This window comes from Mustela nigripes, chromosome X (assembly GCF_022355385.1).
Source record: "Mustela nigripes isolate SB6536 chromosome X, MUSNIG.SB6536, whole genome shotgun sequence".
NCBI classification, from domain to species: domain Eukaryota; kingdom Metazoa; phylum Chordata; class Mammalia; order Carnivora; family Mustelidae; genus Mustela; species Mustela nigripes.
The window spans coordinates 68,179,757-68,201,771 of record NC_081575.1 but is presented as its reverse complement, the minus strand read 5'-3'; the positions used below and the strand labels follow the sequence as shown (position 1 = coordinate 68,201,771).

The 22,015-nt window shown below is 54.7% G+C and overlaps 1 protein-coding gene across 1 annotated transcript in view; it reads left to right on the top strand.

The window, feature by feature from the left end:
• The first annotated feature begins 1,253 nt into the window (after nucleotides 1–1,253).
• Nucleotides 1,254–22,015, top strand: part of MED12 (mediator complex subunit 12) — a 21,703-nt gene continuing 941 nt past the window's right edge. The window contains 42 exon segments of the mRNA XM_059385803.1: nucleotides 1,254–1,565; nucleotides 2,120–2,224; nucleotides 2,433–2,624; nucleotides 2,761–2,920; nucleotides 3,423–3,604; nucleotides 3,785–3,895; nucleotides 4,003–4,257; nucleotides 4,608–4,754; nucleotides 5,123–5,222; nucleotides 5,347–5,483; nucleotides 5,702–5,833; nucleotides 6,194–6,320; nucleotides 6,753–6,982; nucleotides 7,352–7,432; nucleotides 7,566–7,736; nucleotides 7,941–8,085; nucleotides 8,252–8,302; nucleotides 8,626–8,744; nucleotides 8,932–9,075; nucleotides 9,556–9,719; nucleotides 9,942–10,073; nucleotides 10,484–10,711; nucleotides 10,881–11,025; nucleotides 11,206–11,326; nucleotides 11,681–11,782; nucleotides 11,899–12,012; nucleotides 12,264–12,439; nucleotides 12,612–12,791; nucleotides 14,348–14,419; nucleotides 14,877–15,010; nucleotides 15,173–15,334; nucleotides 15,803–15,914; nucleotides 16,080–16,169; nucleotides 16,670–16,779; nucleotides 16,957–17,092; nucleotides 17,359–17,520; nucleotides 18,580–18,954; nucleotides 19,217–19,367; nucleotides 19,521–19,714; nucleotides 19,892–19,969; nucleotides 20,076–20,293; nucleotides 21,901–22,014. Coding sequence (XP_059241786.1) covers nucleotides 1,467–1,565; nucleotides 2,120–2,224; nucleotides 2,433–2,624; nucleotides 2,761–2,920; nucleotides 3,423–3,604; nucleotides 3,785–3,895; nucleotides 4,003–4,257; nucleotides 4,608–4,754; nucleotides 5,123–5,222; nucleotides 5,347–5,483; nucleotides 5,702–5,833; nucleotides 6,194–6,320; nucleotides 6,753–6,982; nucleotides 7,352–7,432; nucleotides 7,566–7,736; nucleotides 7,941–8,085; nucleotides 8,252–8,302; nucleotides 8,626–8,744; nucleotides 8,932–9,075; nucleotides 9,556–9,719; nucleotides 9,942–10,073; nucleotides 10,484–10,711; nucleotides 10,881–11,025; nucleotides 11,206–11,326; nucleotides 11,681–11,782; nucleotides 11,899–12,012; nucleotides 12,264–12,439; nucleotides 12,612–12,791; nucleotides 14,348–14,419; nucleotides 14,877–15,010; nucleotides 15,173–15,334; nucleotides 15,803–15,914; nucleotides 16,080–16,169; nucleotides 16,670–16,779; nucleotides 16,957–17,092; nucleotides 17,359–17,520; nucleotides 18,580–18,954; nucleotides 19,217–19,367; nucleotides 19,521–19,714; nucleotides 19,892–19,969; nucleotides 20,076–20,293; nucleotides 21,901–22,014 — 6,158 coding nt within the window. The 5' untranslated portion in view covers nucleotides 1,254–1,466.

Sequence of the window (22,015 nt, the reverse complement as noted above, 5' to 3'; positions counted from 1 at the left end):
TGAGCCGAAGGCAGACGCTTAACCTACTGAGCCACCCAGGAGCCCCCAGCCTTCCTTTCTAAAGGCCCCTGGTCTCTAACTCATTCTTTGTCTTATTGCCAGATTTATCTTTCCCCAAACACAGAGCCAATTGGAGACACTTTGTAAAAACTATTTATTCGGCAAACATTTACTGAGTTTTAAATATGTGTCAGGCACTGTGCTTATGTTTTAACCCGCCCTAATGTTCTGTGGGATACAGTTACTTAGGGTTGGCTCAAATGTTACCTTCTCCAATATGTTTTCCTCTCCCCAATCAGAATTAATCTGTCTTCCCACTGTGATTCAATAGCATTTTGTCAGTGTTATTTTTGCCATTTGCTAATTTGATTAGTTTTTATCATTATCTGTTAACTTTTATTACAGCACTCCATCTTTTCTCTAAAGAGAAATTAGAGAAATTTCTCTGAAGAGCAATGGCATCACAGAAAGTGTACTGGCCCTTGAGTCCAGAAAAAAAATCTTAGCCTCAGGTCTGTTTCTTAGTACCTGAATGACATGGGGCAAGTGAACTTCCACTCTGAAAATCAGCTTCCTCATCCACAAAATGGAGATGATTATAATCTCTAACTCATGGGGCTGTTTGCAGGTTAAAGGAGGTGATGTCTGGAAAGCATCTGACACTTACGTGCCTCTTTCCAAGTGGGAGTTCATGGACACTTAGGGGATATACTGTTGACCTTTAGGGGTCTAAGAATTTCCCTGGAAAGTATGTAACATTTTGTTTGCCTCTGTAACTTTCCCGGGAAGGCCCATAACGCCTATCAGCATCTTAAAGGGGCTGTGAATGGAATAAAGGTTACAAACCTTCGCTCCAGACCGTAAAGACCTTGATGGGTGCTTTCTTATGCAGACCATTTCTAATCTTCACAATAGCCCTTTGAAGGAGGTGACAGTACACCCATTTTTCAGATGCAGAAACTCAGAAAGGAAGAAGCAGTTTAGGGTAAAAGGCAGAGTACCTAACCGAGACAAATACCCTTGAGCCCCGATTCCAGCCCAAGAATCGAGCCAGCCACCAGGGGCCCAGTTTCAGCTTAGCGCTCGGCGCCGCGGCTACTTCCCGCCTCGCGGGGTCGCACCCAGCACCCATCCCCTGGCCACACGGACCGCTTGAGGACGTTTCGTAGACACTTGGCAAACGAAATCGATCTTCAGAAGCCGCGCGGGCCCTAACGCTCAGCGACCGCGAAGCTCCGCCCCACGCCGGGCTCGGCCCCGCCCCCGCTGCGGTCGGTATTGTCCGACGGTTCCCGTCGTCCCTCGGTTCCCCTCGGTAGTTTCCGGCAACGATCGAGAGTTTCTAACGAGCCCCCTGTTGTCTCTCGGCTGCCGTCCTCTCAACCGCCACCCCCCTTGTCGGTTCCCTCTCCCCCTCCCCCTCAGCCGGCCCCGGCTGGCGCCTCTGGCGCTACGGGCTGGGCAAGATGGCGGCCTTCGGGATCTTGAGCTACGAACACCGGCCCCTGAAGCGGCCGCGGCTGGGCCCTCCTGATGTGTACCCTCAAGATCCCAAACAGAAAGAGGTGCGTTCAAAATATCGGGGTTCTCAAGGGGCCTGAGGCAAGCGATCCGCAGACGAGGAAGCAGTGATGGTTTGGGGGGGGCGGGGCGGTTTGGTAGGAGCCAAAGTCCCAAAAGGGGTAAGAATAAAGTGGGCTGGTGTGGGAGAGTGGGACCTGGGGGGAGGGGGCTTCCCGGGTGTGAATAGGGAATGATGTAGGGGCCACGCTGGAGGCGCCCCTCTCCACACACACGCACACACACACCTCAGAAAGTTGTCTGAGGCAGCTTGGTGAGCTGCGGTTGCTTATGAGCTTGTAAGGAAGAGTGATGTTGAATGAGCTCTGGGTGGCTGGATATCTTAGTGACTGTGGGGGTGAGGGTGGGGTCCAAATGAATATAAGGGCCTAGCTTTTAAATAACAATCTGTTCTACTCAGAATCCTCCTCCTACCTCTCCCCCTTTGCCCCCCTTTTCCCCCCACCCCTGCGTTGTTCTCTTCTCTTCTGCCCTCCTCTCCCACCACCACCACCCCAGGATTGGGGGGGGGAGCTAAAATGTCGTTTTCCTGCCTCAGGATGAACTGACGGCCTTGAATGTAAAACAAGGTTTCAATAACCAGCCTGCTGTCTCTGGGGATGAACATGGCAGTGCCAAGAACGTCAACTTCAATCCTGCCAAGGTGAGACAACCCTGCCAGGCTGAAGGAAAAGGCTGGAAGACTGAGAGGGAGCAAAGGCCCTGGGTTGGGAAGACCTAAAGTGATGACCTGAATGGCTTGAGTTTTCCTTCATAACCTAGTGCTGCCACACTGGTATTAGCCCTTCAGAGGCACGACCACCTCTCTGCCTCTTCTTCCCATCCTGAGGTATATAGTTCTCTTCCCTCAGATCAGTTCCAACTTCAGCAGCATTATCGCGGAGAAGTTACGTTGTAACACCCTTCCTGACACCGGTCGCAGGAAGCCCCAAGTGAACCAGAAGGACAACTTCTGGCTGGTGACTGCACGATCCCAGAGTGCCATTAACACCTGGTTCACTGACCTGGCTGGCACCAAGCCACTCACGCAACTCGCCAAAAAGGTGAGGTGATGCTTCCTGGTCTCCAGGCCAAGGTGGGGAACATGGGTATGAAGTACCCTGCTATCCCTGGATGAGGCTACATGGGTGCCAGCTCGTGGCAGTGGTAGAAGTCTCACTATTTGTGATGTCTCTACAGGTCCCCATTTTCAGTAAAAAGGAAGAAGTATTTGGGTACTTAGCCAAATACACAGTGCCTGTGATGCGGGCTGCCTGGCTCATTAAGATGACCTGTGCCTACTATGCATCAATCAATGAGACCAAGGTGAAGAAGAGACATGTCATTGACCCCTTCATGGGTGAGTAGCTCCTGATACCAGGGGTCCCAGCACTGATTGCATCAAGGAGTGATACAGAGACCCTTGGACTTATTCTCCTTCCTTGTCTGTGTTCCTTGTTTCTGCTTATATCTTGCATTCACTCCGTTGGCAAACATTGTGTGTCTTGAGTATCTACTGTGTGCATGTACGGGGCTGTCAAGGTGACTGGTCCCTTATTCCCACCCTTAGGATGCTTATAATCCAATAGGGATGCTAAGGCATATGTACAAATCACGTAATTAGAGAAAGTATGTGTATGCATGTGTGTGTGTGTCTCAAAAGAGATGGTGAAAGACTTGAGCGGACAGAATTATTTGGGGACACCTGGGAAGGCCATGGGCAGGTGGCATTGGACCAGAGCTTGAGAGGATGAATAGGATTTAGAAGGATGGTGATGGGGGGTGTAGGCGTGGGGTGGGGACAGAAGATGTTTTAAGCTGAGGGATGGTGTAAAATAGACCTTTCCTCACCTTTCCCCTAGAGTGGACTCAGATTATCACCAAATACTTATGGGAGCAGCTGCAAAAGATGGCTGAATACTACCGGCCAGGGCCCGCAGGCAGCGGGGGCTGTGGTTCCACCATAGGGCCCTTGCCCCATGACGTAGAGGTGGCAATCCGGCAGTGGGACTACAACGAAAAGCTGGCCATGTTCATGTTTCAGGTAGGAAGAAGGGCCATGGGATGTGACACCCAGGTGGCTCCTGGTCTCACATTCCGCCAGTACAGGGCAGAATCCACCTGCCAGCTTGCCCCAGCTGTGTTTCTCTTCCTCCTTTGATTTACCTTATTGCTTATAGTCCCCAAGGAAACTAATATTCTTCCCACCTCCTTGGACTCATAGGATGGAATGCTGGATAGACATGAGTTCCTGACCTGGGTCCTTGAGTGTTTTGAGAAAATCCGCCCTGGAGAGGACGAGTTGCTTAAACTGCTGCTGCCCCTGCTGCTGCGAGTAAGGCCTGGGGTTTGTGGGGGGACGAAGGGTGGAGGGGTCCTAGGGAGGATCAGAGGAGAAAGAAGTGGGGAGAACTGGGTGTCTTGATGGGCATGTCTTCACAGTACTCGGGGGAATTCGTTCAGTCTGCATACCTCTCCCGCCGCCTTGCCTACTTCTGTACCCGGAGACTGGCTTTGCAACTGGATGGCGTGAGCAGTCACTCATCTCACGTTATGTCCACTCAGTCGACAAGCACACTCCCCACCACCCCAGCTCCTCAGCCCCCAACCAGCAGCACAACCTCTACACCCTTTAGTGACCTGCTGATGTGCCCTCAGCACCGGCCCCTGGTTTTTGGCCTCAGCTGTATCCTTCAGGTGGGTACTGGCTGGACCCAGGGAAGCATTAAGAAGCATCCAGAGAAGGCTTGGATGCCCGTCCTGGAGAATGGGGGTGATTCTCAGTGGGAGGTGGGAGCAGGCACTGAGTACTTGCTTTGAGATTGTTGCTTCTCACTCCTGGGGCATTAGTTCCTTTCCAGGACTTGAGTAGGCCCAGAGCAAAAGGAGGGGATGAGGGGAGAGGCTCAGAGCTCAGAGACGGAGTGGTGCTACGCCAGGGACTCAGAATGACGTTAGACCAGAAAGCTCAGGCTGGGGTCTTACAGTGGGGTTCTAGAGAGGGAGCCATGGGAACAGAGCCTGACCCAGCTGTTCCTGTGTGGCAGACCATCCTCCTGTGCTGTCCCAGCGCCCTGGTTTGGCACTACTCACTGACCGATAGCCGCATTAAGACCGGCTCACCACTCGATCACCTGCCTATTGCCCCCTCCAACCTGCCCATGCCAGAGGGCAACAGTGCCTTTACTCAGCAGGTAAGTACCATGAGGAGCCAGCCTGGTGCCCCTGGATTGAGATGGGAAGCTGGACTGCTTTTTCAGAAATAGCGACTTAGAGGGGCACCTGGGTGGCTCAGTCAGTTACATGTCTGCCTTAAGCTCAGGTCGTGACCCCAGGGTTCCTGGATGGAGCCCCGTGCCTGAGCTTCTGCTCAGCAAGGAGTCTGCTTCTCCCTCTTCCTCTGCCTCTCCTGTAGGCTCACATTCTCTCCCTCTCTCTGTCAAGAAAGAAAAAAAGGAAATAGTGACTTGGGGTCTGGTACAGTCCTTTGTGCCTAAGCCCTGGACTTCTGTACGCCTTGGTTATCCTTAATTAAAGCACTCCCCCTTTTCCCGTACCGCAGGTCCGTGCAAAGTTGCGCGAGATTGAGCAGCAGATCAAGGAACGAGGACAGGCAGTTGAGGTTCGCTGGTCTTTTGATAAGTGCCAGGAAGCTACTGCAGGTGGGTGCCAGAGGACAGAGAGTAAGAAGGGTGTTTGAAGAAGGGATGGTAAGGACCTAGTGATCTGTGAGTCGGAACGCACTGGGCTTCCTGTTAAGTCCCCTTTCCCGCTTTTCCTCCTGAGGCTTCACCATTGGACGGGTGCTCCATACTTTGGAAGTGTTGGACAGCCACAGTTTTGAGCGCTCTGACTTCAGCAACTCTCTTGACTCCCTTTGTAACCGGATCTTTGGATTGGGCCCTAGCAAGGACGGGCACGAGGTAAGCAAGAAGGGGAACAGAAGGAGCCAAAAACATGGCAAGAGCAACAGTACACCTGAGGGGAAGGCATGGCAAGGCATGGACACTGGAGTTGTGTGAAGAGATGATCTTCCTGGGCTTGGGCTGTTTTAAGATGGGACCCAGTCTTGAAGAAAGCAGAGCGTGGTACTTTATCTCCAACCCTATCCTGCTCACCCCCATATTCCTTGGGTCTCCAGATCTCCTCGGATGATGATGCTGTGGTGTCACTACTGTGTGAATGGGCGGTGAGCTGCAAGCGTTCCGGTCGGCATCGCGCTATGGTGGTGGCCAAGCTGCTGGAGAAGAGACAGGCTGAGATTGAGGCCGAGGTCAGGGGGCAGAGATAAGAGAATGTGGTTGGCCAGTGGGGCAGTGACGGCTGGGGTTGGAGAAGGATGGAGCTGAGTAGCGGACCCCAAGTTCAAGTTATGAGAATACAGAAGGGGTACGGACCCTAAAGGGAAAGTTGAGGACTTAAGGCAACAGTAGGAAGGAGTATGTCAGTGTTGGAGTTAGGGAGGCAGGCAGGGCTTCAGTTGGGAGGCAGTAAAGAAAATGGAGGTCAGAGTGGGGATGGAAGTGAAGAGCTTGGCGGGAGAGGCGAAGCAGGCAGCATTTGAAGCATCATGCGTGGAGAGGTGAAGAAGCCGGCCCAGACCGATGCTGGGGTTTCTTCTCTCATCTTGTAGCGCTGTGGAGAATCAGAAGCCGCAGATGAGAAGGGTTCCATTGCCTCTGGCTCCCTTTCTGCTCCTAGTGCTCCCATTTTCCAGGATGTCCTCCTGCAGTTTCTGGATACCCAGGCTCCTATGCTGAGTATGGACCCCTGCCCCACCCCGCCTCTCTCCGCAGAGACTCGGTTACGTGCCACTGTCCCTGGGAAATGTAGTGAAGGGCTTTCTGGTGTCTATTTCTGTCTTGGGCTCTATGCAGACTGAGTTTGGGGTATAATTCCAGCCTCTGATCATCTTATGGTTGAATAGAATAAAGGAATAAGGAGAAGAACCCATGCCAGAAGCGTTCTCACACATAAATAACAGCAAGGATGCTCTCTTCCTTTACGAGATAGGGTGTGGGGCAGGAGGGGGGTGAACTGACTGTACTCTGTCCCTCGGGTTTGGGGTTGGGGGTTGTTCCTCGTCTTGCCCACCTCAGGTACTCTAGGAGCACTGTGCCTCGGGTGTGCTTCTCTCCTTTGCTGCCTGTGTCCCGTGCTCTCTTAAACCTTTTCTCATTCCCTCCATGCAGCGGACCCCCGAAGTGAGAGTGAGCGAGTGGAGTTCTTTAACTTGGTCCTGTTGTTCTGTGAACTGATCCGACATGACGTTTTCTCCCACAACATGTACACTTGCACCCTCATCTCCCGAGGGGACCTCGCCTTTGGAGCCCCTGGCCCCCGGCCCCCATCTCCCTTTGACGACCCTGCTGATGACTCCGAGCGCAAGGAGGCTGAGGGCAGCAGCAGTAGCAAGCTTGAGGTGAGCAGGCCTCGTCTTGCCCTCGCTACCTCCTTCAGACATTCCCAGACTCCTGGTTCTCAGAGACCTCCAGGTATCCCTTCCCCAATAAGGGGCTGGTATGGGCTTGGCGCTTCGGGGCTGGCCCAGCCCTCTCACATCCCTTGTTGGCATTTGCTCCTCACAATGGGATGAGGGGCTCTGATCCCCCTCCTTGAAGCTGAAGGGAATGAGGCGCAAGGTGGGTATGTGACTGTTTAAAGCTTGACTCCAGATCCGGTGCTTTTCCCAACATGGTCTCCTCCCTCTGACTTCGCCATCCCCCTTTCTAGGTGGTGGGGAGCAGCTCCCTGGGGCTAAAGTGACTTGGTTTATATTCTGTGCCCTTAGGACCCAGGGCTCTCGGAGTCTATGGACATTGACCCTAGTTCCAGCGTGCTCTTCGAGGACATGGAGAAGCCTGATTTCTCAGTAAGTTTGATTCCAGTGTGGAAGAAAGAATCCAGCTCCTGAGGTCCTCCTGTTTTGCCTCTCTGGGGAATTTCTTTATGCTCCTGACCCCCTTTTCACGCTCTAAATGTTCTGCCCTTTCGCCTTTTCTTAGTTGTTCTCCCCTACCATGCCCTGTGAGGGGAAGGGCAGTCCATCCCCTGAGAAACCAGATGTTGAGAAGGATGTGAAGCCCCCTCCCAAGGAGAAGATAGAAGGGACCCTTGGTGTTCTTTATGATCAGCCGCGGCACGTGCAGTATGCCACACACTTTCCCATCCCCCAGGTACTGTCCCCCAGCTCCTTGAGACCTCGGTTTTGAGCCGAGGTTTCTGTCCAAGGATTGTGCTGTGGGGTTGGAGCTGTGCTTGTGGGTGTGGTATGCTGGGAAGGGCCTGAGCACTGGGATGCTGAGGGTCATGGAGCATGCTTTTGAGAGGAGGAGGGAGCGAGACCCATGCCAGCGTCTGATGGTGCTGCTGGCATGCAGGAGGAATCATGCAGCCATGAGTGCAATCAGCGGTTGGTCGTACTGTTTGGGGTGGGAAAGCAGCGAGATGATGCCCGCCATGCCATCAAGAAAATTACCAAGGATATCCTGAAGGTTCTGAACCGCAAGGGGACAGCAGAAACTGGTGGGTTTGAGGCTCCTGAAACAGATCTCCCCCTAGGAGTGCCCTAGTCAGTGTCCCCTTCCCCAGCACAGGGAACCCCCAGTCATGTCCCCATGTCCTGTCTCTTGGAGTCTCCTGAGAGCTCTAGTCCTTTTGAAACTTCCCCCCTCATTCCCCCCCTCTGCAGACCAGCTTGCTCCTATTGTGCCTCTGAATCCTGGAGACCTGACATTCTTAGGTACCTCACAGTAAGCCCCATACTGCCCGCCCTTCCCCCTCCTCTCCCCTGACCTAGCACCTCCCTGTACGTATTCCTCCGAGGTCCATGTAGTCTGTGGTCCTCCAAACCTTTGCTTCACTGACCCCTTCCCTTCATCCCTCCCCCACCCCTTCCTCAACCCTCCCTTCCCTTCTCCCCTTCTCCCTCCCACCCTTCCTCCCTGCCTTCCTACCCTGGTCCCTCCCCCCCACCCATAGCCTTCTCTCCATACCCCCCTCCCAACCCCCCAGTCAACTAGTTCTCTTCCCCATCTGACTGCTCCCTTTCCACTGTCCCCTCAGGTGGGGAGGATGGGCAGAAGCGACGACGCAACCGGCCTGAAGCCTTCCCCACTGCTGAAGATATCTTTGCTAAGTTCCAGCATCTTTCACATTATGACCAGCACCAGGTCACGGCTCAGGTGTGGGCCTAGGTCCTGCCCTTTTCCCAACATTCTGCCAGCCTGCCCTGTTTTCCTTTCCTCCTCCTCTTCCCGCTAGGCAGGCTAAGCCTCCTGGTCTCATCCCAGTCTGCCATCTTCCTTTTCTTGCTTCCCTGGTTCTTTCTGCGTCTCTCCACTCCCGTCTCACTCCCACTGCCCTTATTAGGTCTCCCGGAATGTTCTGGAACAGATCACAAGCTTTGCCCTTGGCATGTCATACCATTTGCCTCTGGTGCAGCATGTGCAGTTCATCTTCGACCTCATGGAATATTCACTCAGCATCAGTGGCCTCATCGACTTTGCCATTCAGGTGGGGAAGTTGGGGAGAGGAGGGTGGAAGAAGGTGTTTGTGCTGTATGGGGTCCCGAGGTCAAGAGTCGGGCCTCAAGCCTGTGTCCTGGGCTAATTGGGATGGGCAGGAAAGCCAGCCCGGTGGGGGCTGGAGGATCAGGTGGAACACGAGCTAAGAAGGCCCAGACTAGCGGCTCACGTGCTCCACAGGGAGGCCCAAGAGATAGATGAGAGCATTGGGTATGGACTGTCCTCCTGCGGTGGAGTTCATAAAACTGTATCCTAGAGATGGGTTAGATTGTCAATGTGGCTTGTGGCGTTAATAGAATAAAGGACAGTGGCGTATGGCAACAGGGTCCTTCTAGACTGAGGCAGCTGCAGTGGAAAGGGGCTCGGGCCTGTCTGGGCAGTTGCCTCACGGAAAGGGAGGCTATATGGCACACAGGGGCCTCTTCTCATCTCTCACCACTTCCCAACACACACATACTTGCTCTGCCAGCTCCTGAATGAACTAAGCGTAGTCGAGGCCGAGTTGCTTCTCAAGTCCTCAGATCTGGTGGGCAGCTACACTACCAGCCTGTGCCTGTGCATCGTGGCCGTCCTGCGGCACTACCATGCCTGCCTCATCCTCAACCAGGACCAGATGGCCCAGGTCTTCGAGGGGTAAGTGGGGGCCGCGAAATAACTGGGTGGCTCGGGGCTCTGGCTAGTGCCAGTGGAAGCGGGCCCCTGAAGGACATGGGGCTCTCACCATGGCCAAGCCCCTGCCATTTGGGCAGGCAGGGAAGACTAGTACCAAGAGCCATGAGCCTGTGTCCGGGGACCTTCATGCCCTGGCTGTGCACATGGCTTACGGACCATCTCAACCTTGTACCCTCGTGACAGGCTGTGTGGCGTAGTGAAGCATGGGATGAACCGGTCAGATGGCTCCTCGGCGGAACGCTGTATCCTTGCTTATCTCTATGATCTGTACACCTCCTGTAGCCATTTAAAGAGCAAATTTGGGGAGCTCTTCAGGTAAGAGAGGTGGGAGGTGAGGGTAGAGAGTGGGACCTTGGCCCATCTCCTTCCCATTACCGCTCAACTCAGGAGCAGGGCACAGCCTAGGACCCCGCTGTCTCTGGCCATCTGGGAACTCTGTCCTTCATGTGCTCTTGGTTCTGGAGAGTAGGCCTGCCTCCTTATCAGCCTGGCCTCCAGCCCATCTCCAAAGGGCCCACACTCCTCCTCCCAGCCTCCAGAGGCCTCCCGTGCCTTGTTCTCACTGGGTCCCTGTCCTGCCCACTCGGCTTGGTCCCATCTCCCTTTTGCTTGTCTCAGGGTCCCCGGTGCCTCCCTTTTTTCCCCTCCTCTCCCCCTTCCCAACCATCCCTCTGCCTCGCCAGATCATCCCCGACATTGCCGTGTCCCTTCTCCCACCCCTGCAGCGACTTCTGTTCCAAGGTGAAAAACACCATCTACTGCAATGTGGAGCCCTCAGAATCCAACATGCGCTGGGCACCTGAGTTCATGATTGACACTCTGGAGAACCCCGCAGCTCACACCTTCACCTACACGGGGCTAGGCAAGAGTCTTAGTGAGAACCCTGCTAACCGCTACAGCTTTGTCTGCAATGCCCTTATGCACGTCTGTGTGGGGCACCATGATCCCGATAGGTATGGGGTGTACTGAGTGGGGAACGGCGCTCCTGCCTGAGTTTGGGAGGGATGAGATGCCCGGGAGGTATGGCAAACTTGGTTACTGCTGGGGTGGAGATGAAAAGTTAATGAGTCTGAGGTTTTGTGGAACAAGGTTTTTCCTGAGGGCGTTTGTACTTCTCCCCAGGGTGAATGACATCGCAATCCTGTGTGCAGAGCTGACAGGCTATTGCAAGTCACTGAGTGCGGAATGGCTAGGGGTCCTGAAGGCCTTGTGCTGCTCCTCTAACAATGGCACTTGTGGTTTCAACGACCTTCTTTGCAACGTAGATGTGAGACTTCAGGCTGGTCCCGCTGGGGCATGGGACAGTTCCCAGGGCTTGGTGGGGAGGGGGTTGGTCCCAGTCGTCGAGGTTACAGAGGGACAGAGGCCCATAGAGCGGAGGCCGACCGCTTTGAGTTGGCAGCCTCTCTGCGCAGAGGTGGGATATCTTGGCTGCTTTTTCCTCCAGGTCAGTGACCTGTCTTTTCATGACTCCCTGGCTACTTTTGTTGCCATCCTCATCGCTCGGCAGTGTCTGCTCCTTGAGGATCTGATTCGCTGTGCTGCCATCCCTTCGCTCCTTAATGCCGGTGAACTGCCAATCCATAATCCCTAGAATTTCTGTACCCTAAGTTTGACTAGATACCCGATGGCCACACACTCACTGTTCAGTGTGAGGCTCCCCAGTACCACCAGAGGCTGGTCCAGTGGTGTGCCTTGTTCTGGGAGTGGCCTCATTCTAACCGGCCATTGGTGGCCCCTATCTTTCCATCTTTCCGTGTTTTGACCCTCCGAGGGACTCCCCTTGCACTGTAAGACAGTTGGTTGCCCCACCTCTCCTTGGGCATTATCTTGTCATATTTCCTTTTGCCTGACTTTGCCTTCCCTTGCAGCCCTTTGCCAACACCGTGTCCCTTCGCCCTGTCCAATATATTTTTTTTAAGCTTGCAGTGAACAGGACTCTGAGCCAGGGGCCCGGCTTACCTGCCGCATCCTCCTCCACCTTTTCAAGACGCCACAACTCAATCCTTGCCAGTCGGACGGAAGTAAGTGACCCTGATCTGGGCCAGCCAGCAGTAGAAAATGTGGCTACCACTGCCACCGCCCCCCGCCCCCGCCCCGTTTCTACTTTTGCTTCCCCTGACTTCAGCTCCCTCCCCAGACAAGCCTACAGTAGGAATCCGTTCCTCCTGTGACCGCCACCTGCTGGCTGCCTCCCAGAACCGCATAGTGGATGGAGCTGTGTTTGCTGTTCTCAAGGCTGTGTTTGTACTTGGTATGGGATAGGAAGGGAGCAGTGCCAAAAGTGTGTGTGGGATGGAGTACCAGCCGAGCTACAGAGGACAGTCTTTCTCCCTCCTGAAGGTGGTCTCTTGGACCTCTGGGGAGGAGAGGCGGGAGGGAAGTGTATTTCTGTCCCCTAGGGCCGGATTTGGGGAGTTGCTGCCTCTGTGGGTCCGGGCTGGGTCTCTCCACTGTGTTCAGATCTCACTCTGCCCTTCCCTATCTGCCACCCTTGAACCACAGGGGATGCGGAACTGAAGGGCTCAGGCTTCACTGTGACAGGAGGAACAGAAGAACTTCCAGAGGAGGAGGGAGGAGGTGGCAGTGGCGGTCGGAGGCAGGGTGGCCGCAACATCTCTGTGGAGACAGCCAGTCTGGACGTCTATGCCAAGTACGTGCTGCGCAGCATCTGCCAACAGGTCAGTCTCACCTTCCCCCCTCAGGCCGCCTCGGTGCCTTTCTAGAGCATAGTCCTGTGATCATGCCACCTTTCCCCTATACATCATGGCCTTCGTCAACCCCCAGCCCATCCCCCTTATCCCTCACCCCGCTCACCAGTTGCCCCAGTGCACTAATGACCAGCTTCCTCAGGAATGGGTAGGAGAGCGTTGCCTTAAATCGCTGTGTGAGGACAGCAACGACCTGCAAGACCCTGTGCTGAGCAGTGCCCAGGCCCAGCGCCTCATGCAGCTCATTTGCTACCCGTACCGCCTGCTGGACAATGAGGATGGGGAGAACCCCCAGCGGCAGCGCATTAAGCGCATTCTCCAGGTAGGCCAAGGTGATGGGGGTCTTGGACGAACCAGGGGCCAGGGGGGCCCCAAGGCCCGGGGTGAAACCATAGGAACCCTGAGAGAAGGAGAGGAGGATGGTCAAGGAGGAAGACAGACAAGGATGTGGGCAAAAGGTGGTGAGGAAAACAGCTTGGACGTGGGTTTAGAAGTCATGTCAACACGGTCTAGACCCTAGAGTCAGCCAGTGGCTGAGGGTGCGGCTGTTAGGAGTGGAACTGCAGCTCAGCAGCGCAAGGCCCAACATCTGGGAAGCCTAGTTCTGGGCCTTGCTTGTTGGGCATTTGTTCCCTGCTCAGTCCCCAATGGTGGGAGTACCCAATAGCTCCCAGTTATAGAGCATCTGCTTTGTGCTGAGTGTTGTGCACAGCACTCTGTGTTTGTCCACCTATTTAGACTGTCCAGCCCTGTAAAGGAAGTAGGGGTGTCTGTGTTTGACCAACGAGGACTCCCAGGCTTGAAGAGCATAAGTGACCTTCCCAAGGTTACACAGCTAGTAAGCTTAAGAGTCAGCATGTGAACCCAGGTGGGCCTGTGCTATGCCCCGCCGCCGCATCCCCTACTCCATCCCCACTTGGCCAAGCTGCTTTAGACATTAGGGTAACTGGAGGGAGGGTGGAGAAAGAGAGCCATCTGGAAGAGCTACAGGAATGAGGTCTTCTCAGCCTAGAGGAGATAATGTCACAGAGAGATTAACTCGCAGTAGTAGCCTTCAGATTTGGAACGGACTTTGAGGAGCTGGTTTAAAATAGGAGAAGCAGGCTTCAACTTGAACATCAAGGATTTAGGGTAAGCATTAGGGAGAACTCACCTCTGCAAAGGAATGTGAGGCCGTGGAACAGGAGACCAGGGGAAGGTGAAGTTTTCCTGAACCGCTTTTATTTATTTTTTTAAAAAAGATTTTATGGGGCACCTGGGTGGCTCAGTGGGTTAAGCCTCTGTCTTCGGCTCAGGTTATGATCTCAGGGTCCTGGGATTGAGCCCCACATCGGGCTCTCTGCTTGGCAGGGAGCCTGCTTCCTCCTCTCTCTCTCTCTCTCTCTCTCTGCCTGCCTCCCTGCCTACTTGTGATCTTTCTGTCAAATAAATAAAATCTTTTAAAAAAATAAAATAAAATAAAAAAGATTTTATTTATTTATTTGTCAGAGAAAGAGAGTGAGAGCGAGAGAGTGAGCACAGGCAGACAGAGTGGCAGGCGGAGGCAGAGGGTGAAGCAGGCTCCCTGCCAAGCAAGGAGCCTGAGGTGGGACTCAATCCCAGGATGTTGGGATCATGACCTGAGCTGAAGGCAGCCGCTTAACCAACTGGGCCACCCAGGCGTTCCCTGAACCGCTTTTAAAATGGGGTGGATTTTCAGCCATTTTGGGTCGTGTCGGTGGAAACTTTCCTAAGGAGAGGGACATGGAGGTTCCTTTCAGACCTGTAGGCTTATGTGTTTCAAGGTTGCAAGAGGTCAGGAACTGGTCTTGGGGTGGTAAGTGGCTGGGGCCGGGGGACACGTTGATGATGAGCCTGGGAGCGGTGTCTCTGTCACAGAACTTGGACCAGTGGACCATGCGCCAGTCATCTTTGGAGCTGCAGCTCATGATCAAGCAGACCCCTAACAATGTGAGTGGTGCCCGGCCCTCTCTTTCCCGTGCCCGCTTCCAGCTCCACATGCCTCACAAGGGTGGGTCACCACAGAAAAACCCATGTCCTGCCCTTGGGTTCTTGGGCTGAGAGAGAAGAGAGGACGGGAAGATGGCAGACACGTAGGGCTGAGGAATAGGGAGGTGGGCTGGGAGAGCTGGGGCTCTGCACCGTGGGGGAAGGTTGGCGGTGGTGGTGGCAGAGGCTGTTTCTATGGTCATGACAGTGAGGAGGTGTTCGAGGAGAAGATAGTGGGGAATTGGAGAAATGGGGAGGTGCTGGAGGGCACAGCTCCCAGCAGAGTTGTCTCTCCCCACTCTCGTTACCCTCCAGATGCCTTTCTCCGCCCTCATTTCCTACATCTCCTACCATCTGTTTTCCTTCATCCCCAGTTACCTAGTTAGTACCCCATGTGCCTTTCATCCCCCTGCCCCAGGAGATGAACTCCCTCTTGGAGAACATCGCCAAGGCCACAATTGAGGTTTTCCAGCAGTCAGCAGAGACGGGGTCTTCTTCTGGAAGCACTGCCAGCAACATGCCCAGCAGCAGCAAGACCAAGCCAGTGCTCAGGTTGGGAAGAAATGTGTTCAGATCCCTTATGAGTTGTTCTGCTAGCGTAAATGATTTCAGTCTCACAGAGGTTCTAGGTCTGTCCGTCAGGTGAGGGGAGGAGGGGTGCTTCCACCCTGGCCTGGCTCCTTTGGGACACTGTGTGCTCTGTCTGTCCTCCAGCTCTCTAGAGCGCTCTGGTGTGTGGCTGGTGGCCCCCCTCATTGCTAAACTGCCCACCTCAGTCCAGGGGCATGTGTTAAAGGCGGCCGGGGAAGAACTGGAGAAGGGTCAGCACCTGGGTTCCTCTTCCCGCAAAGAACGTGACCGACAAAAGCAGAAGAGGTAGAGTGGCTGTGGAGGGGACCAAGATGGAGGGGTAGAAAGGAGAGGATGCAGGGCCAGGGAAGAAAAAAATCTGGGTCACGGGTGGGGATGAGAAATCACAGGAAAGTGGAAAATTGAAGGGTAAGAGTGGACACAGTTGAGCAAAAGGCTAGATCTTTTTTGGTTAATTTTATTTATTTGAGAGAGAGAGACAGAGATAGCGAGAGAGAGCACAAGGTGGGGGAGGAGAGGGAGAAGCAGGCTCCCCACTGAGCAGGGAGCTCCATGCGGGACTCGATCCCAGGACCCAGGAATCATGACCTCAGCTGAGGGCAGATGCTTAACCTGACTGTGCCCCCCCAGGCAACCCAAGAGGCTAGATCTTGAGAGAGTAGAGTCTGGGGCTTGGAATGATGAGATGGGCAGCTGCCTAATTCACATCTCATGGTCCTGTCCTTGTTCTTTTCCTCTTCCTCCCTTCTTTAGCATGTCCCTGTTGAGCCAGCAGCCATTCTTATCCCTGGTGCTGACGTGTCTGAAAGGGCAGGATGAGCAGCGTGAGGGCCTTCTCACCTCCCTCTACAGCCAGGTGCACCAGGTACAGGCCCTGGAGCCACTGAGCTGCGCCAGAGGGCAGAAATGGGTGCCCCCGAGGCCACCATGTCCCCAGAACCTCCAGTACTTAACGGTCAACGCCTTGAGTGTTTGGGGATGGAAATGAGAAGATGCCGAAAGCTGGTCGTTATGCTTGTTTCTGTCTCAGATTGTGAATAACTGGCGGGACAACCAGTACTTAGATGATTGCAAACCAAAGCAGCTCATGCACGAGGCTCTCAAGCTGCGGCTCAACCTGGTGAGTGGGGGTCCGGGGAGAAAAAAGATGTGGGTGGGACTAGAACTGCTCCATAGAGATGCCTCCCCACTCCAGCGCTGGCCAGGGGTGGGGGCGGAGGGTGCTGAGATGGAGGGCCCAATTTCCACCGGGTCTTTGAGTACTGATCTGGCCCTCCTCAAGACATGGGACCGAAAGTGGTTGAAAGTCTGGATCCTTGCAGAGACCCTGCCTCAGTACCCTAGATTCTGGCTGGGACCCTGGAAACCCACCGTGGAATGTTGAGTGGAATCCTGGACATCCCTTAGTCCAGCTCCCATGGGTTCCTAAGTCAGGAACCCGAGGCCCAGAGGGGCCAAGAATGTAGTCATTGGCCTAGACTCACATAACAGATCCTGGGTCCGACTGGCACGTGGTGGGAGCTGGGCGAAGTGGCAGCCAGGCTGGGTTCTGCTGTGAGCTTCCCGAAATGCCAGCCTTGGCCCCTGAGCCATCTGACAGGCTCGTTGTGGCCCTGGCAGGTGGGGGGCATGTTTGACACGGTGCAGCGCAGCACCCAGCAGACCACCGAGTGGGCCATGCTCCTCTTGGAGATCATCATCAGCGGCACCGTGGACATGCAGTCCAACAAGTAAAGTACCCCCACCCTCTGTCCTCAGTCTTGCACCTGGGAGGTAGTCCCTTCCCCAGTGCCAGGTGCAGGATGCCCTGCGGCTGGCGCAGCTCTCCCTACTTGGCTCCCACCCTGGAGCCACTGTCTGGCCTAGCCTCTTTCCTCTCTGGTTCTCTCCCGGTCTTCTCATCACAGCGAGCTCTTCACCACTGTGCTGGACATGCTGAGTGTGCTCATCAATGGGACCCTGGCCGCAGACATGTCTAGCATCTCTCAGGGCAGCATGGAGGAGAATAAACGTGCCTACATGAACCTGGTGAAGAAGCTACGGGTGAGCAGAGGAAGCAAGGGCACGGCTCTGGTGGCGGGGGATGGGGACCGGCCCCTCGGCTCCCTCTCCCCTGACCTTACGCACGCCGTTCGACTTCGTTCAGGCCAGAGCTGCCTCCCCTCCACCTCCCTGTCCACTTCTTGTTATCTGTACAGCAAGGGTTTACTGAGTGTCGTCGTCGTGCCTTTTTCTCTGCTGTCCCTTGAGACTTCCCATCACTCCTTTGCTGTGTCCTTGAACCCTTGCCTGTCTTCCTGTGCCTGCAGAAAGAATTGGGGGAGCGCCAGTCAGACAGTCTGGAAAAAGTTCTCCAGCTGCTGCCACTGCCCAAGCCGACCAGAGATGTCATCACCTGTGAGCCGCAGGGCTCCCTCATCGACACCAAGGGCAACAAGATTGCAGGCTTCGATTCCATCTTCAAGAAGGAGGCACGTCCCCTTTTCCTCCCATCCCTTTTCCTATTGCAGCACCGATCCCCTCACACCCAGCTTTTCCCTCCTCTGGGCAAGAGCTCTCCCTGCATGAACCTTGCTGCTACGACTGGCTTACCAGGCGGGGGAGTCCATGGGGCTCTGCTGGCAACAGCTGTCTCTGGGGTGTGGAGCTGATCACTGAACTTTTTTTTTTTTTTAATTATCATTTCTGCACCCCATCTTGAGAATCTCATCCTCATTTATCTGTCTCTTCACCTCTACCCATCTCCCCCCATCTGCACCCACCTTTGAACAGACAACCCATTTCTCAGCACCCTGTCCTCCTCCACCCTGGCCAGCACCCCACCCATCTGTCTGGCCAGTTGCTGGATCTCTGTTACCCTGCATTCACCCGTGCCAGCTCCCCCATCTCTGCAAAACTTTCCCTGCCGCTCGTCTCTGTCAGCTGCAGTGTTTGTTGAGTAACCCGATTGGCTGTGGAGAGCCGAGAGGGGGAGGGAAAAAAGAGGAGGCAGAGTCTAAAATCTAGAGTCCAGCCCAGTCACATGTACTCTGTCTTCACTCCTTTTCCTGGCCCATTTGTCTGTCTTTCTGAGTCTTTCTCTCTCTCTCTCTGTCTCTACCTGACTGTCTCCCTTGGCCCTTCTCTGTGTCTCTTTGTGCACCTCTTTGTCTCTCTTCCTGTTTCTGTCTCTTTCTCTGTTTTTGCCTTTCAGTCTCTTCCTGCCTTCCTGTTGCTGTGTCTTCCTTTGAATGTCAGCATCTGTGTGTCCCTGCCCATCACCCTCTCCCCTCTGAACTCTGTCTGCTCTGAGCGTGTACCTCAGAGTACACGCTGTTGGTGTGCATGTGTGTTCATGTCCATCCCTCTCACCGTCTCCCAGGAACTGACCTGGGCCTGGGTTTGTTTTTGGTTTTTGTTTTTTTGGGTTTTGTTTTTTTTTTTCTCCGTTTAATTGCCAACAGATCCTTACCCCTCTCCTACAAGCCCTCAAGGTCTGTCTCCTGTTTGCCAAATCTCAGCAGCTCACTGTGTGTCATTTTCTGGAGCAGGGTCTACAGGTTTCTACCAAACAAAAGATATCTCCCTGGGATCTTTTTGAGGGCTTGAAGCCATCCGCGCCACTGTCCTGGGGCTGGTTTGGAACAGTCCGGGTGGACCGGCGTGTGGCCCGAGGAGAGGAGCAGCAGCGCTTGCTGCTGTATCACACCCACCTGCGGCCCCGGCCCCGTGCCTATTATCTGGAGCCGCTCCCGCTGCCCCCGGAAGATGAGGAGCCCCCTGCTCCCACCCTGTTAGAGCCTGAGAAGAAGGCTCCAGAGCCCCCCAAAACTGACAAACCTGGGGCCGCTCCACCCAGTACTGAGGAACGCAAGAAGAAATCCACCAAGGGCAAGAAACGCAGCCAGCCACCCACCAAGACAGAGGTTAGCGCTGCCCCCCCAAACCCCCACCCCATTATGCTGCCACAGCCTCTCTCTCTCTGCCCCCCACCTCATAATTCTGTGCAGCTTCTGGTTTCTGAGGGAAGTGAAGGGGAGGTGGGGAAGAGTTGCCATAAGAATGACAAAAATGAGTCACATAGGTCTAGCTCCTTTGCAGCCCTGGTCCCCTACCTTGTCCCACCTCTCCCCCTACCCCCTACCCAAGTTACAGTCCACTCACCTTCCTCCTCTGCTCTTCATGCAGGACTATGGAATGGGCCCGGGAAGGAGTGGCCCCTATGGTGTGACGGTGCCCCCAGACCTCTTGCACCACACTAACCCTGGTTCCATATCACATCTGAGCTACAGGCAGGGCTCCATAGGCCTGTACACCCAGAACCAGCCACTCCCTGCAGGTGAGAGCCAGCCCCTAGGAAGGGGAGTTACCTGAGCATCCCTCCTGCCTGAGGGACAATGTCGCATCCCTGAGGATGTGCCCATGACTGGGACACTGAGCAGGAACTCAGGGAATGGGGATCCTGGAGAGGTCAGCCTTCTCCCCTTTCCAGGCGGCCCTCGTGTGGACCCGTACCGCCCTGTGAGGTTACCGATGCAGAAGCTGCCTACCCGACCACCTTACCCTGGAGTGCTGCCCACAACCATGACAGGAGTCATGGGACTTGAACCCTCATACAAGACCTCTGTGTACCGACAGCAGCAGCCTGCGGTGCCCCAAGGACAGCGCCTTCGCCAACAGCTCCAGGCAAAGATAGTGAGAGGGGCAGTAGGGAGGGCCGTCAGGGAGAGGGGCTTTGGGGGGTCATGAGACTGAGGAGATGCTTAGGATTTTCACAAGGACTTGGCAGAGCGGGAGCTATGAGAACCAAGACAGCAGGAAGTATTTTCCTGAGTTTGAGTTTGTCTCCTTTTTTCCCTCTAGCAGAGTCAGGGGATATTGGGACAGTCATCTGTCCATCAGATGACTCCCAGCTCTTCCTACGGTTTGCAGACCTCCCAGGTGAGGGCATGAGAGGATAAGAAGGGGGTGGGGTGGAAGGGGCTTGAGGCCAGCCACCCTATGCTGCCTTGGCCCTGACCCCTTCTCTCCTCTTCCTTCTCTCCAGGGCTATACTCCTTATGTTTCTCATGTGGGATTGCAGCAACACGCAGGCCCCGCAGGTACCATGGTGCCCCCCAGCTACTCCAGCCAGCCTTATCAGAGCACCCACCCTTCTACCAATCCTACTCTTGTAGATCCCACTCGCCACCTGCAACAGCGGCCCAGTGGCTATGTGCACCAGCAGGCCCCAACCTACGGACATGGGCTGACCTCCACTCAAAGGTACTACCCAAGGCATCTGTGTGTGGGAGGGGGTCGGGGGGGCTGTGAAGACACACTGGGCTGCAAGGATGCCCAGTAGGTGCGGGGGAAGCCCATGCCAGGAGGTGATGGGACTAGTCTGAACTTTCAGAGATGTGACGAATGCTTAGCTGGCCCCAAAATGCTGGAGCCAGAAGGACCCTGGTGACCAGTAGGCTTCCGTCCCCTTGCCTGACATTTCTTGGAGGCCCTGAGAGGGGAAGGTCACTCCTCCCACTATGATAAGGAAAGGTCTGGAGCTCTTAGATATACTGTGTGGTAAGGAGTCATCCCGCCGGCAGCAGAGCAGTTAGTTACATGCTGGAACGGACCAGCCACAGAGCCGTCCTACCATGCCAAATGCTAATTGGGCCTTTTAGGACTCGGGAGCCACGTCTTGAGGCTCTGTGGCTTGGGCTCTAGGACACCAGGGAGTGGAGCAGAGGAAAGCCCTCTCCTTAGAAGCATCAGTCAGCCACCCACTGTGTGGCCAGCACTCCGCTAGGACAGGGTAGGGAGAGAAAAGGTTTTAGAAAATACAGAGCCCCTCACCACAGAGAATTTTTCATCCAGTCGGGGAGAGGAGACTCACACAGAAGAGCATTTAAGGGTCACGGTGAGGAGAGAGGTATGATCAGGTAGGCAGTGGTGTGCTGTGAAGTAAATGGGAATTCAGAAAAGGTATGGTATGATGTTGTTGTGGGCCTGAGTCTTTAGAGGAAGTTTCATGAAAGAGGTGAGATTTGAATTGGCCTTTGAAGGATAGCTGTAATTTAGATTGGTGGTGTGGAGAATGAGAAAAGGGAGTCCAGGTAGATGACAGAGTGTGAACGAAGACGGGACCAGAGTGAGGAGGGTGACTTGGGGCCACGGGGGCAGGGGATGGGAAGAAGAGCATGGGTAGCATGTAAAATTCACACCGGCGCGCAGTAGCAGGAGACAGGCGGGGATGGGCAGGTGATACAGGGCTTTGAGCGCTCCGTGCAGAATTGAGACAGAGTCCCACAAAGGGCTCTTTTGATCAGAAAGGCCGTGTTGTGAGTCGATGTGTTGACAGATGAATATGGGATGCAGGGATAGGACACATGGGGAAGGAGACGGAAGACTTGAGAGGGAGGGTCCGGCCGGGAGGTAGCCTGTTGCTGTGCTGTATGTGGGAAGGCATGAGAGCAGGAGAACTCCGTGGTCTTTCCAATTCTGAAATGTTCCCCGGGACCACTCCACCAATAGCAGAAAGCAGCTCAGTGAGTGCACTCTAGAACACCTGTTCTGTACTAAGACTGATTTTCATTCTTGTAAGAGAAAAGCAGTGAAAACAGAATTGGGAGATGTCTTGCCATGAAGGTGATGAGCCCTTGAAATGGGGTGATGCCTTTGCCCCTTATTCCTCAACATAGCAATCTGTCAGAACCTAGACGGGCCCTTCTGGTTAGCGCCAGGGGGAGTGAGTGAAGCGACTTGTCAAGGTTTCCTTCAGGTCAGGGATGGGGACTTCTCCTCCTCCTCCCCTCCCACCCCCCACCCCCACTTTCCTACACACCCCCATCCTGGGGGCCGGGCCTTGACCTTTGTCCCACTGGTCTTGGCAGGTTTTCCCATCAGACCCTGCAGCAGGCCCCCATGATAGGTGCCATGACTCCGCTGGGCGCGCAGGGCGTCCAGGCCGGCGTGCGATCGGCGTCCATCCTGCCTGAGCAGCAGCAG